Source organism: Papaver somniferum, unplaced genomic scaffold (assembly GCF_003573695.1).
Source record: "Papaver somniferum cultivar HN1 unplaced genomic scaffold, ASM357369v1 unplaced-scaffold_10, whole genome shotgun sequence".
NCBI lineage: Eukaryota > Viridiplantae > Streptophyta > Magnoliopsida > Ranunculales > Papaveraceae > Papaver > Papaver somniferum.
The window spans coordinates 7,901,897-7,916,571 of NW_020618825.1; the positions used below are offsets into that span (position 1 = coordinate 7,901,897).

Below are 14,675 nucleotides of genomic sequence, written 5' to 3' on the forward strand. Positions count from 1 at the left end.
TACTTTTAAACAACCCAAAAGTGTAAGAGAAGACATTTTCTTACCACATTATCCCATAACCTTTTTGCTTCTTCTCCACAAATAGGGATCTCCTGCTGAGCTCTCTTAGCTTCCCTCTCCTTTGCCTTTGCCTTCGCCTTATCAATACGAGCTTGTTGTTCTCTATTTATCAAAAATTGGATGACTAATACCTTTATACCACTCCATATAATATTTGTCACATGCATTTACATCATCCTCTAAAGGCACACAATCACCTAAAGGTAAGTAGTGCTGGTTAAGTTCATTCCAATATTCTAGCGTAGGAGTTGGCTCATGTTTTGGGATAAAATACTTTTCGGTGTTCTGTGTTCCTTGAACTATCAACTTGAAATTTTCATTCTCCACTTCGAGCACCATTTGGACACAAGAGTTTTCGTAGTGTTCTCCGTGGATTATACATTGAGTAGTCGTTAGTATACCAAATCGGTCCATAGTATCCTGAGGCCAAAGAGTAATCATGCACATCAATTTCCTGTACATTTATATGATCGGGTACGACGTATGGGTGAAATACAACATCTTTTACCGTGAGATAATCCAATTTCTCCCTCAACGCAGTCAACTTCTCTTCTTTAGACTTCTTATGGTTGTCCAAGAACACCCACGGTCCTGCTGTAGGATCACCATATGGATAAGAGGTCTTCTCAATAGTCAATACCAAAGAAGGGAAGTGGTCGTAGATCCAAACCTATGAGAAAAAACAAAAATATTAACCACATAGATGAAAATTGAATTGGAAGCACAAAATCTTACATAATAATTTGCTAATTAATAATGTAGAAGGTCACCTGAAGAGTTAGGTAGCCTCCAATTTGAGTTTTCTTAATCCTCGACCCTTTGTTAAGCTTTGTTTGAAGAAATGCAACCACCCCAGTGGCCCAAGAGTATTCTTTGACCTCATCGAGGTTCTCCAAAAGCTGTAGATAATGTGCATCCACCCTATTTCCAGAAGTGTGGGGGAAAATAACGGCTCCTAGCTGATATAACCAATAAGCAGTGACATGGTGCTTAAGCGTCTCCTCATCCATCACCAACCTTCCATTCTTTACCTTATGTTTTGTCTTTTCAAATGATTCCTTCAACTTTACCAACTTGAACTTCTTGTTCATCTTCTTCAAGGCTCCATTTTCTTCATAGGGATTATACTCATCGCCTTTTTTAGGATCCTTCATAAAACGTCTAAACTCACATCGGGTCTTTCTTGCATCCCATCCTAGACACTTTAGAGCCAATGCATCAAGATCTTCATAACTCATCGAGGGGTTGTAGCCTTCTCGAAGACATCGATCTTCCACTGGTAGGCCGGTGATTCTCATGCAATCATCGGGATTAATTGCCATCTTGCCAAATGGAAGATGCATGGTGGCTGTCTCCGGATAATGTCTCTCAAGAAATGCAGATGCCCTAACAGTGTCAAACTGCTCATGTGATAATTTAATGGCCCTCCATAACACACATTTTTTCACCTCCTCAACAAACTCGGCACACTCATATTTAATATCCCATGAAGATTCCTTTTGACGACGAATAAGACGAACTGCATCATTATGATCCTACATAAAAAAAAAAGAAAAAAAAAACTCTATTAATACTTAACGAAAGAACTAACGAAACACATGTCCAAAAAAAAATGACTTGTCTAGTATGTTAACAATACCTTATACCTTAGTCGCATAAATCTTCGCATCCCATGAGTGTTGGTAGACAAACAATGTTGCCCATCTGTCCTGTGGAGTACCACAAGTTGGGTTCTTGGGTGACAAACAGAAATTAGCAGGAGGAATGTGTGCATATCTAGGACTAGGCGGCTTTGGCTTCTTCTTCTCTTTAACATGAACAATTTCTTGTTCTTTAGCCTCTTCCTCTTCTTCAGAGTCATCACCCTCTTCATCCTCTTCATCGTCTTTATCGTCTTCCTCTTGTCCTTCTTCGGGCTCTTTCTTTATTTATTCTCCTTCTTCGGACTCTTCCTCTTCCTCTTCTTCAGAGTCATCTTCTTGTTCCTCTTCACTCACTAAATATTGATCCTCATGATTTCCATGATCTTCATTTACTTGCTCTTCTTCATCGTCTTTTTCTTCTTCAACAACATGCTCAATTGTATCCATCACTTCTTCATTGAAATTTTGGATTACATTACGAACATTCTCTTGCTTGACTTCCGGTAACGAGCACCCTCCATGTTTGGTGTGGATTAGATCTTTTTCCTTTGTTCCTAATTAACGAAAACCAAAGTATTAGCTAAACAAAATAGAATATTGTGTTATCAAATCAAACTGAACTAAAGAATGAAGTAAACACCACATTTGGAGTTAATAGACTATAGTTCGGTTACCTGATAAAAATTGTGAGGTAACCGAACTACATATTTCACAGGATCGATGACCTGATAAAAATAGAGACGTAACCGAACTACATATTTCAATAGTTCGGTTAGCAAAAAAATTTATCGACAAAACCGAACTCATTCTTTCAAAAGAAAAACTGAGTTCGGTAACGAAAGTTTTTTCAGCGAACTCAACGAACTATGTAGTTCGGTCACCAGATATTAGTCTACTTAACCGAACTGTTCTTATTTTTGGAAGTTCGATTAGAAAATCTAGGGTTTGACCAAAATCTCCTAGCCGAAATGTCTACTGTAACTACCATTTTTAATGAGTTTTCATGATTTCTAATCGATTTCTTCAACAAATAACGAATTAAAAAGAATATGTATGAAGAAAATTACCCGCGGATTTGCATTTGACTCGAATCAGACTTCTTTTTTCCTGTTGGATGCTTGATTTGGTCTCTCAAATTTGCTTCAAGTAGTCTATCAATTTGAATTTGATTTGGAAGATTCGATATTTTTGCGAGTCCCGGACTTGATCCTGGAACTCTTGGAGTTTGCTTACTACGCATTGTTCATAAACGATTGATTAATCGACGATGAATTTTTTTTGAATCGAGATTAATGTCGATGTATACGAAGAAGAAGAAAAGAAGAAGAAGAAGAAGAAGAGAATAAGAAAAGTTTTGGTTTTAAAGTGATTTTAATTAGTTGGGTTATTTAGGTTTTAATTAGTGGGTTGGATTAGTGGGGTAGTGGTTAGATTAGTGGGTTATTAGGATTAGTTATAATTTTAATTAGGGTGAGGGCAGATTAGTCTTCACTAATCTTTTAGGACACCCCTTAAAATGTAGGGTAGATGTTCCTATCACTTAGTAGTCCCCCGCTCTTTTTGAGTAGTCCCAAAAAAAAAATCGTTATGAAGAAACCCATTACAAAAAGCCCATTAAGATAGAGGGCCCAAGACAGTGAAAACCCTATTTAACATTATCTATTTATTTATGTTTTCCAAAGCCGCAATTCAACCATTGCACCACCCCGAAACATTGCAGCACAGCCGCCACTTGTGATCAACAGAAACTAGAACCATTGCTGATTAAGAACTGAAAGAGATGAGTTTAAGGGGATGTATGAGATTAGTGTAAGAGATGTGAGGTGGGGTGTATAAGGAAGTGGTTAATGGATATTTGTGATTTTACCCGCTTTGATAAATGAAAATTAGCTAAAGATTTCACTGATGAAGTAGTAAGATGGGAACTAAGATGAGGTGAGATTGGCAGGGTGGAAATGGGACAACATCTTCAATCCAGGGAATTCAAGTGAGACAAAGGGATAAACAATCATCCATATCCACCTGACCTTTTAGATAACCCAGAAATACCAGATCTCTAAACAACTAAACTACAGTGATAGCAAACCCGAAAGAACTGATTTTAGTAATTACAATGATAAAATTAAAACTAATCTTAGTAATCATATAATCATTAGCAATTATACAAACACCTCGTCGACGTCAACATAGCTTGTCTCATCCTCAACTTACCTCCTCCATTATAGTATTTCTGTGACACTTCAAGAAAGCTCAACCATTTCAAACTTGGATTTAAATTCAATCCCTCACCCTAATGTCTCTTTTGTTATTACAAGAGAGAATAAGATAAACGAGAAAAGAACGGTAGATCAAAAGGAGGTGCTAACACAAGATGGAGTATATTTTTAGTTATTTGGAGAAATCATAGTGTGCGTGCCATATATTGTTGTTGTCGTTGAAGATGTTGTAATCGGCAGCCATGATGTTTATCACAGCCTCCTCGTCTTGCTCGGAGCAAGGAAATCATCATTTGTTTATCTGTTATCATGTAAATCCTTTGTTCATCTGTTACCATGTGAATCGTTTGGTCATCTCTCACTTCAACTCCCATCCAGGATTGAAGATGTAGATCCCTTTTTCTCCCTCTACTAATCTCACCTCATCTTAGTTTGTGGTGGTATATTCACATACCACATCTTTACCTTTCCTCTACAATCAGTGAAATCCTCTGTAATTTTCATCAATTCAAAAAGCAAACACCCATCTCATACAATTTCAGTTCTAAATCAACAAAGATGTTGGTTTCTGAGACATCTATCCTATAAATCCTCAGTTATTAACCAACAAAGGTGTTGGTTACTGATGATTAGGATTCCCATCATCAGTTCTTAATCGTCAAAGGTGCCGATTTATGATGGTAGTTAATCACAAAATCAACCGGACGGTTTGCATTGGTGTCTAGTTAGGGTTTTATCTGGGATATCTAGGGCAACTCCCTATGTCATTTAATGGCTTTTAGGCTTTGAAGAGGTTGTATCTCATGGGCTTCCTATTCTTGCAGTTTGTAAGAGTTTTTTAATTTGGGCCATCTCATTTAATACGTTACTCTTCCAGTTGGAAGTCGTATCTCTGTAATTTTTAGTTTTTGGCTTGACTGTAATAATTCTTATTTCTTCAATATACTCCCTCTTTCACGATCAACAAAAAAAAAAAAAAACCCGGCAGCCATGAATTGGTTGTGATGAAGAGAGATCTAGGTCTAATATGTTGGCTGCTGTTTGTTGATTCTTTTAGGGTTCCTTTGTTTCATTAGAGAGAGACGGCGGCAAGAAGGGAAGATGAGCGAAGTGGGACGAAACTTTGCTACATAAGGGGCACAGTTCTTCCCGCTTAGATCATAAATGCGTTTGATTTAACGGCTAACACTTACCCTATGCATGACCGGCCTTTTTTTTATACACTACTAGTTGTTGCGCACGGGCATAACTATTTTGTAGAGAGAGAGAGTAAGTTTTGGAGCCTGTGATTTTTATGGGATGCAAAATTCAAATCATGAAAACTTAAAAAACAAAAGAACCAAAAATAGGCAAATTAAATAAAACAAAAAAAACTAAGTCAGGCAGATTAACAGTAGTGACATGAATTACTTTTTGTCATGACTTTCATAAGAATGTCATTTTCATCTTCTCGGACATCGAGCCCCTCACTCATATGCAAGTTTATTTGATTCACTATATTGAAACCATTGAACATTTTGATACAATGATGCAATTAATGTATTACAGTGTGTAGAGAATTTTGTCAAACATACATTAGCATTTTATAGATCTAAGTGAACCAATCAATATTATAGGTTCTCTTCGGTTCACCATTAGACCTCCTCATGATCTTCCCACTTTGCCAGTTCCCGTATATCATCGGTGCTCCCAACTTGTAATCTAGATAACATTATTTGGACACTCAATTCTAACCCTCCCATGGCCAATCACTAACAGTACCACTAAAATGAAAAGATTAAAATCAACACACAATACCAAAGCCATTCGTATTAGTATGAGAAGCGGCCGTCCGTCCCTATTATGGAAAGACCGTAACGATTTTGGTTTACTACGTGTCCTCCTTCTCGTCATTTCCTGCCATTACAAATGATATCAACTCCATTAGTCCATTACTATGAATTGTTATTTCTCGTGTCCCAATACTTTTAAAGGTAAAAAAAAAAGCAACAAACAGAACAGGGAAAAATTAAGAAAAAATAAGAGAAGAATAATAATGTGACAGTAACTCCACGTACTTGCGAAGATTATTAAACGCCATGCATCACATGGTTACCCTGTAAGAGTGAAATATTGCACATGGTAGTAAGTATACGAATTGAAGACTATATAACTTAAACGCTATGCATCACATCAATACAACAAATCCAAAAGCAACAGAAAATTAGCGTCATATGAAGCAAGAGACTGGAACTAGAGTTTTGATTTGCTGATAACATTGTGAAACAGAGATATTAAACTCTTTGATATACTTTATTCTACATTGAGTATGACTGTCTAGTTGATTCTCTAGAAAGTGTATTGGAGTAAGTCCTCTCATATTTCCAAACGAATTGTTGGATATGGTTGTTAGACCCGGCGTTTTCAGAAATGATTTCAGGGGGATTTTCCCACTGATAACTCCAAGGTAATTTTCAATGTGTATCCTTTGTTAATTTTTCATTCAATAAACATATCAATCAAAACTACTGCACCTGAATTTCATGTTGGTTGTCATGCTTATATTTTTAGTGGTTTTTTACTCATTGGTTACGGCAGATGTGGGGAATTTTGTGGAGGCATAATAATCCATTTTTTTTTAAAAAAAACAGCAGAATTTGGTATTTGGTGTAGGATGTTAGTATACGATCGATAGAAACACACATATTTATCAAAACTTCTTAAGTGAAAGTGTTTTCTTTTCTCTCTAAATCTCGGACCCAAGAATAATTGACGCAGCCTTTATATAGACTTCACAGTTTTAACTCAAAACTTAGAAAATAAAGCTAAAAATCTTCTCTAATAAAGAGAATATCTATCGTGACATAAAGCCAGGATATATTCCTTATTCACTAACTAAAATAAACTCAAAACTAACCAAACTTAGACCAAATAACCAAAACTAGTTACGACCACGTGCTCGGCGTTCCCTTTTGGTAACACAATGCAATCTCGTACACTACATCATTCTCCTGTGAAAGGAGGAAATTCTCCCTCAAATTAGGCGGGTCGTCAAGCGAGTCTTCATAAGGAAGAAGGTGACCAACATGAAATACATCTGCAGCTTGAATATGACTTGGGAGATTCAAACGGAAAGCATTAGTGGATTGCTTCAATGACTTCCAGAGGGACAATCTTGCAAAAATCATCTTTAGTAACCACTGTGAAAACAAAATCACCAACACATCCACATCTAACTTGTACTTAGTGGAAGATGCAAACAAGTTCTGCCCAGTAGCAATATGAGTTCCTTGGGGTTTCTGAATTAATGTTTCGACAGTAATATGCATCGGCTGCAAGACATGCATAGACGGAAACACTTGTTGATCCGGTTGTTTAGTATATGAACCAATATTCATCATTTTTGTCTCATAATTATGTCCCACCAGCATATTAGAAGCAACAACAGAGGAAGTTGCCGAAAACGGCTCTTTTGTTGGGACCAGTGTAATGCGTGTGGAATCAAATGTAAACGAATAAGAATTCTTCTTACCATCATGCTCTACTTCTCTATCATACTGCCATGGTCTTCCCAGTAGTAGATGACAAACATCCATTACGACAACATCACACCAAACACTATCATGGTACAAAGAGCCAATGAAAAATCTCACAAGACAACGTTTAGATACCATTACCTCCGAACCTTTACTAAGCAAATGAAGAGAGTACGGATGAGGGTGCTTTTCAGTTTGTAGCTTCAACTTACGGACGGCTTCTTCCGACACCACATTCTCACAACTACCCGAATCAATTATCATACGACAAATCTTTCCACCAATGGTAAAGGTCGTCTGAAAAATATTCTTTCGCAGCCATGGCTCATCATTTTTTGGAGTCAAAAATGAACGAAGGAGAACCATTAAACACTCACCTTGATCTCCAGGCAAAAATACTTCTTGTGGTACATCCGTTTTCTCTTTAGTGTCAGCGATAGATTCATCCTTTGCATCATTATCCACTAGTAAGGACTTGCCAGGCCTGCCAACTTTGCGACAATCCTTCTCAAAATGACCAGACTCTCCACCACGATAACATGAGTTAGCAGCATTCTGTAACGGGACCATATGAGGGTGACTAACAGCAGACGTAACATTATGACGGGTCCATTGTTTTTCCAAGCACAACGCACGCTGATGGACTTCAGAAACAGAAAAATAATCAAACAAGTTTATAGTGTCTTGAAAGATTTGGCGTAAACCTCCTATATAGCGATAGACAAGTTGTTCTTGAGGCTCCATAATACCCGATCTAGTAAAATCATAAAATTTCTTCGTATATTCGTCAACCGAACGAGAACCTTGACGAAGATTTTGAAGACGAATATATAACTCTCGAGTGTACTTAAAAGGTAAAATGCCACCAAACAGCATCCCTTCCTCGAAAGCGGGTAGTAACAAGAGGAACCACACTAGCAGCTGGTACCCTCTTAAACTCAAGCACTTCTTCCACGGTAGAAAACCAGTCGATGCAATCTTCCGGCGTCAATCCACTACCATGAAACTCAAGTATCTCCAAACGGAATGCAGATTCCCACCTTCTAGAGTCACGTTCATGATGCAAGTTCCCCGTTCACGATTAGCAAATGGGTTTTCAACTTCATCATCATCGGTTCGCTCGATATCTGATTCATCAGTAGGAAGCCGACGGCGCTCATGTCATTGCAGCAACGTAGCTACTTGACCGGCGAGCAGCTCAACCGCGCGTGAGAGTTCATCATACCTAGTTCTCTCCATCACCTCATCAACCAAAGCTTCGGGAGGACCGCCCTGAACTCTACCACGAACTATGTTGGAAGGATCGATACCCATATTCTGCTAGTGTAGAATGTTAGTATAGGATCGATAGAAACACACATATTTATCAAAACTTCTCAAGTGGAAGTGTTTTCTTTTCTCTCTAAATCTCCGACCCAAGAATAATTGACGCAGCCTTTATATAGACTTCACAGTTTTAACTCAAAACTTAGAAAATAAAGCTAAAAATCTTCTCGAATAAAGAGAATATTTATCGTGAAAGCTAAAAATCTTCTCTAATAAAGAGAATATTTATCGTGACATAAAGCCAGTATATATTCCTTATTCACTAACTAAAATAAACTCAAAACTAACCAAACTTAGACCAGATAACCAAAACTAGTTACGACCACGTGCTCGGCATTCCCTTTCTTCATGATAACGCAATGCAATCTCGTGCACTCCATCAGTATTCCAAACCACACAACATTGAGTTTACATGGTTTATAATGTACTTAATTAGTTCTCAAAATTGATTCCAAACAATGGTTTTCTTTAACTTTGTTGTGCAGACAATGCTGTTGAAATTCGGTTTTACTGTGGCAATGCATGGGGTGCTAGTGAAGGATGATTTAAATGGTTATTCGTATAAGGTTTATAAGCTCTGCACATGAAAGTCGAGTGAAAATATGTATTATCATATCTGGTTTTTTGTGATCACAGAATTTGTGCTTTATGGGCTTGTCAGTAAACAGTAGGTGGTTAGTGTACCTTCTCAAGATATCCCCTGAAGTCTTGCATTATCTTGGCTAGGGATGGTGTTCAACAAAAAGACTAGTAAATTCGGTAGTTCTCGAATGATCTGTTTGATTTTTGATGGTATGTTTGAGAATCCTGAAATGTATTCAGTTTAACTTACTTTGTAGTCATTTTATTTTCTTTTTCCACATCTTTGGATATTTTGGGTAAACATTTGGGTTTGAAGAGATTTGGAATACTGGAGCTATATTTGTGCATGACCTGACAAAGTTGAACCTGTCTGGTCAGGAATTATGCAGAAATGGGTCTACGATGTAGTCATGTTCGTTTATAGAACTTGTTGAGAGCAAAGAGTCGAAGGGAAGATGATGTAAATACAAGATTCAGGGAGGACAATTGTGGGCTTGGCAGGAGTATGATGTATCAGTAGCAATTTATGGTTTTTGTTAGCTCTTTTCATGGAGAGTTCTGGGTTTGGTTGTTCATGCAGGAAATGGTTTGATGTTCCCTGGTCAACAAACTTCCATTTCTTTGAACTATAATGTTTCCTATTCATGAGTGTATATTAGCTAGTGTTCAATTGTTTTTCCTAAGCTGTCATTGTGATTTATATCACTGTTTTTTTGTTTGTTTTTTTTAGATATCCAACAATATACTTTAAAATCACTGCGGAAAATGGTTTTTGATGTCTTTATACAATTACACTCTTGTGTGGTTGATGATATAATGATAGAGATTTGGAATTCGAAATCATAAAATGAACGGAGAGTCTGAAAATATAGAAATTCGAATGTGGATTGAATTGTCTATGGCCTATGCGATTAATTTATACCCTTGTCTTAGCACACGAGATTAATACACATGGAAATTCTTTGGGTCATCTTGTTTTTGCTTGGCGAGGTCATACCCATGACGATGACCCTCTTTCATCTTTCTACTGAATCCATTTCTTTGGCTCATCGTCATGTTTTTGCTTGGCCAAGTTGTAACAGTCTGTACTTTCCGTTGAACCCGAAATTTTTAAGAAATAAACAAATTCTAGTTTAAAGATCCAACTTAATTGTTTGAAGTGCGTGGGCTTCCAACTCAAAACTAATTTGCAATGAGTGGAGTGGCTCACCACCTTATATACTAAGATCTAGTCTAGACTAAGGAGTTAGCTATGTGAGACTATTTTATAATTTCTCCAACATGCTTCCCCTCCACGTGTAGGGCGGAGGAGATTAAGAGCCACTACAACGTGAACCTCTGTACGGGTGGACGGGCAGCCCTTTGGGTCTACTTCTCATTCCACTCTCATACGGGTCTAACTCTGATACCATGTTTGAAGTGTGTGGGCTTCCAACTCAAAACCAATTGGCAATGAGTGGAGTGGCTCACCACCTTATATACTAAGATCTAGTCTAGGCTAAGGAGTTAGCTATGTGGGACTATTTTATGGTTTTGGTTGTAATGACAAAAGATATTATTAAGGTTTTTATATGTATTAATAGACTAAAAATAGACTTTATATTATCCTGTTACCTTATTTAACTTTAGGAGATTATCTTCCTTTACTTTGGTTGTAATGACAAAAGATATTATTAAGGTTTTCATATATATTGGTCCCTGGAGAACATTTCTCCAGAAGGGGAATTATCATCAAATCCAAGATGGTATCAGCCCCCTACGATCCTATTTTCTCTAAACCATTAAAATCAATGGCGACGGAACTACTGAAGCTCACAGACATTGCTGAAGCATATAGTTCTATGCATCTACAACAACCCCATGATGCTTTCTATATGGATACTGGTGCTACCTCGCATCTCAGTGCTGATTCAGGTATTTTACATAACGTTTCCAATTCTAGTACTGTACGGTCTATCTTAGTTGGCAATGGCAATAGCATTCCGGTTACTGCTAGTGGTACCATTCAACTCAAAAATACTCTTGTTGTTCCCGATATTATCAAAAACTTAGTTTCTCTTCGTAAGTTCACCACTGATAATCATGTGTATGTTGAGTTTGATCCGTCTGGTTTTTCTGTGAAAGATCTGAGTTCGAGGAGGATTATCCTTAGGTGCAATAGTACCGGGGAGCTCTACCTATCACCAACTCTACCGTGCCATCTCAAAAATCGTCCCAGTCTTCCCCCATATCTCTTGTTGTTTGTTCTCCAGATATTTAGCATAGTCGTCTTGGCCATCCCGGCAAGGCTGTTTTAGATGTTCTTCGTACCATTAATTCTATTCATTGTAATAAGAATCAACATTCTAAACTTTGTCATTCATGTCAAGTTAGTAAACATGTTCGATTACCTTTTAATGAATCAAATTCCAATATTTTTGCTCCATTTGATATCATTCAGAGTGATTTATGGACCTCTCCATTACATGGTGATACCGGTTTTCGCTATTATCTTATCTTACTAGATGATTTCACCAACTATCTTTGGTTTTATCTTTTAAAATTTAAATCCCAAGTCTATGACAAGTTTTTGGAATTTCGTTCTCTTGTTCAAACCCAATTTGAGCGTCAAATTAAAAGTTTTCAACGCGACATGGGACGTGAATTTGACGGCTCTTCTTTTCACAATTTTTCTCGTAAAAATGGTCTAGTTTTTCGCTTCTCTTGCCCCCAAACTTCCTCTCAAAATGGCAAGGAAGAACGTATGATACGCCGTGTCAATGATATCACCCGCACCCTTATGTCCCATGCTTCTGTTCCACCAAAATTTTGGGTCTATTCTCTACTTATGGATGTTTATCTTCATAATATTCTTCCCACAAAAATCCTAAATTTTTCCTCTACCGTGTCTATTCTCTATCAACGCCAACCAACATATGACCATCTTCGTACTTTTAATTGTCTTTTCTACCCTAATATCTCCTCCACAACTCCTCACAAACTTGCCCCCGCTCCACTAAATGTGTCTTCCTTGGTTTTCCTCCCAACCACCGTGGATATCACTGCCTTTATCTTACCACAAACAAGATTATCATTTCCATTCATGTGACTTTTGAGGAGTTTGTTTTTCCTTTCACCGATCCTCCAACACCCTTATCCGAAAATGAATCCTCTTTTTCTCCCTTTCATTCCCCCTACATTTCCTACAATCTTCCTCCTACCAATCCTACTGTCACCTCTTCCGCACCCACTCCACATCCATACACACCACCTCACCGGCGTCTTAACAATTTCCCCACCTGCCCCACCAACGACCGTCCAACTTCCACCTCTTCACCTTCCCCACTGTCTCATGTTCCTAATATCTCTACATCCCACTACAGAAACGTTCTGCACAGTACCCTGCCACCTACAGAACCCTACCACCTCCTGCTTCCAATATTCCTTTCCCCACTCCCACTCCCACTACGTCACTGAACAGAACACTGCCACCTCCTGCTTCCGCTCTCCCTTCTACAGAAATTCGCCCCCCTCCCTCCAAACCAACTACCACTCCCATTACAGCCCACCGACCACATTCTTCCTCACCTACTGCACCGTACCCACTGTCTCCCACTACCACTCTCACTACTTCCATCCACAGAACCATGCCACCTCCTGCTTCCACTCTCCCTTCTACAGAAAATCATTCCACTCCCTCAAATCCAACTGCCACTCCCACTACAGTGTCACCCTCAGCCACAGCTCCTTCGCCTCCTCCCATACATACAGCTCCTTCTCGACCTACCACTCGTGCCTCTCGTGGCATTTTCCGCCCTATAAATCGTCTTAACTTTCATGTCCAAACCCTTCATCATATCTCTCATCTTCCTCGTTCTCACTTGCATGCTCTTAGGGACATAAACTGGAATGCTGCCATGAATGACGAGTACAATGCTATGTTGAAAACTAATACTTGGGAACTTGTATCACGACCACGTGATGCTCATGTTATTCGTTCCATGTGGATGTTTCGTCATAAATATAACGCTGATGGATCCTTACAGCGACACAAGGCTCGTCTTGTTGCCAATGGCAAATCTGAGCAAGTTGGAGTTGACTATTTTGAAACGTTTAGTCCGGTTGTTAAACCTGCTACTATTCGTACTATTCTCACTATTGCTACATCACGATCTTGGCCTATACATCAACTAGATGTCAAGAATGCTTTTCTTCATGGTGATCTAACCGAGACAGTACATATGCATCAGCCTCCAGGATTTGTTGACCCTGATCACCCGGATTACGTATGTAGATTACGTAGATCACTCTATGGCCTCAAGCAGGCTCCACGGGCGTGGTTTCAGAAATTTTCCAAATTTATCACAAGTTGTGGTTTCCGCGGTAGTGTATGTGATCCCTTACTTTTTGTTTATCAATCAGGATCCGAAACGGCGTACTTACTTTTATATGTTGATGACATTATTTTCACTGCCTCTACTGATGCTCTCCTATGCCGCTTCATTGATCTGATGAAGAGAGAGTTTGCTATGTCTGACCTTGGTCCGCTACATCATTTTCTAGGCATCACGGTTACTCGTTCATCCTCAGGATTATTTTTGTCTCAGTCAATATATGCAAGGACATCATCGCGCGTGCTTCCATGACAAAATGTAATCCAGTGGCTACTCCAGTCGACACCGATTCCAAGCTTAGTGCCACCTCTGGCCCAGCATTTTCCGATCTCACTCTATATAGAAGCCTAGCAGGTGCTCTTCAGTACCTCACTTTTACTCGGCCAGATATTGCATACGCAGTTCAGCAGGAATGTCTATTTATGCATGACCCCCGTGAGCCTCACATGCATGCCCTCAAGCGAATCCTTCGCTATCTTCAGGGTACTATCAACCACGGACTGTTTCTCTCGGTTTCCACTATTTCTGGCTTAACAACATACTCTGATGCTGACTGGGCGGGTTGTCCTGACTCTCGACGATCGACATCTGACTTTTGTATCTTTCCTGGTGACAATCTCATCTCCTGGTCCTCCAAGCGACAAGCAACAGTGTCTCGATCCAGTGCTGAAGCTGAATACCGGGGAGTAGCAAATACAGTTGCTGAGACAACATGGCTTCGCAACCTTCTTCTATAGCTCCATCTACCTCTACGACGTGCTACCATTGTCTACTGTGACAATGTAAGTGCGATATATATGTCTGGAGATCCTGTTCAACATCAGCGCACCAAACATGTGGAGATTGATATACATTTTGTTCGTGAACGAGTTCGTATTGGTGATATTCAAGTCTTACACGTCCCCTCTGAGAACCAGTATGCTGACATCTTCACCAAGGGGCGTCCTCGACAGTTATTTG

General features: G+C 38.9%; 1 protein-coding gene across 1 annotated transcript; it reads left to right on the plus strand.

The window, feature by feature from the left end:
* The first annotated feature begins 13,963 nt into the window (after positions 1–13,963).
* Positions 13,964–14,452, plus strand: LOC113326267 (uncharacterized mitochondrial protein AtMg00810-like). The gene has a single exon (XM_026574028.1). The coding sequence runs from the start codon at positions 13,964–13,966 to the stop codon at positions 14,450–14,452; it is 489 nt and encodes a 162-aa protein (XP_026429813.1).
* Positions 14,453–14,675: the final 223 nt, after the last annotated feature.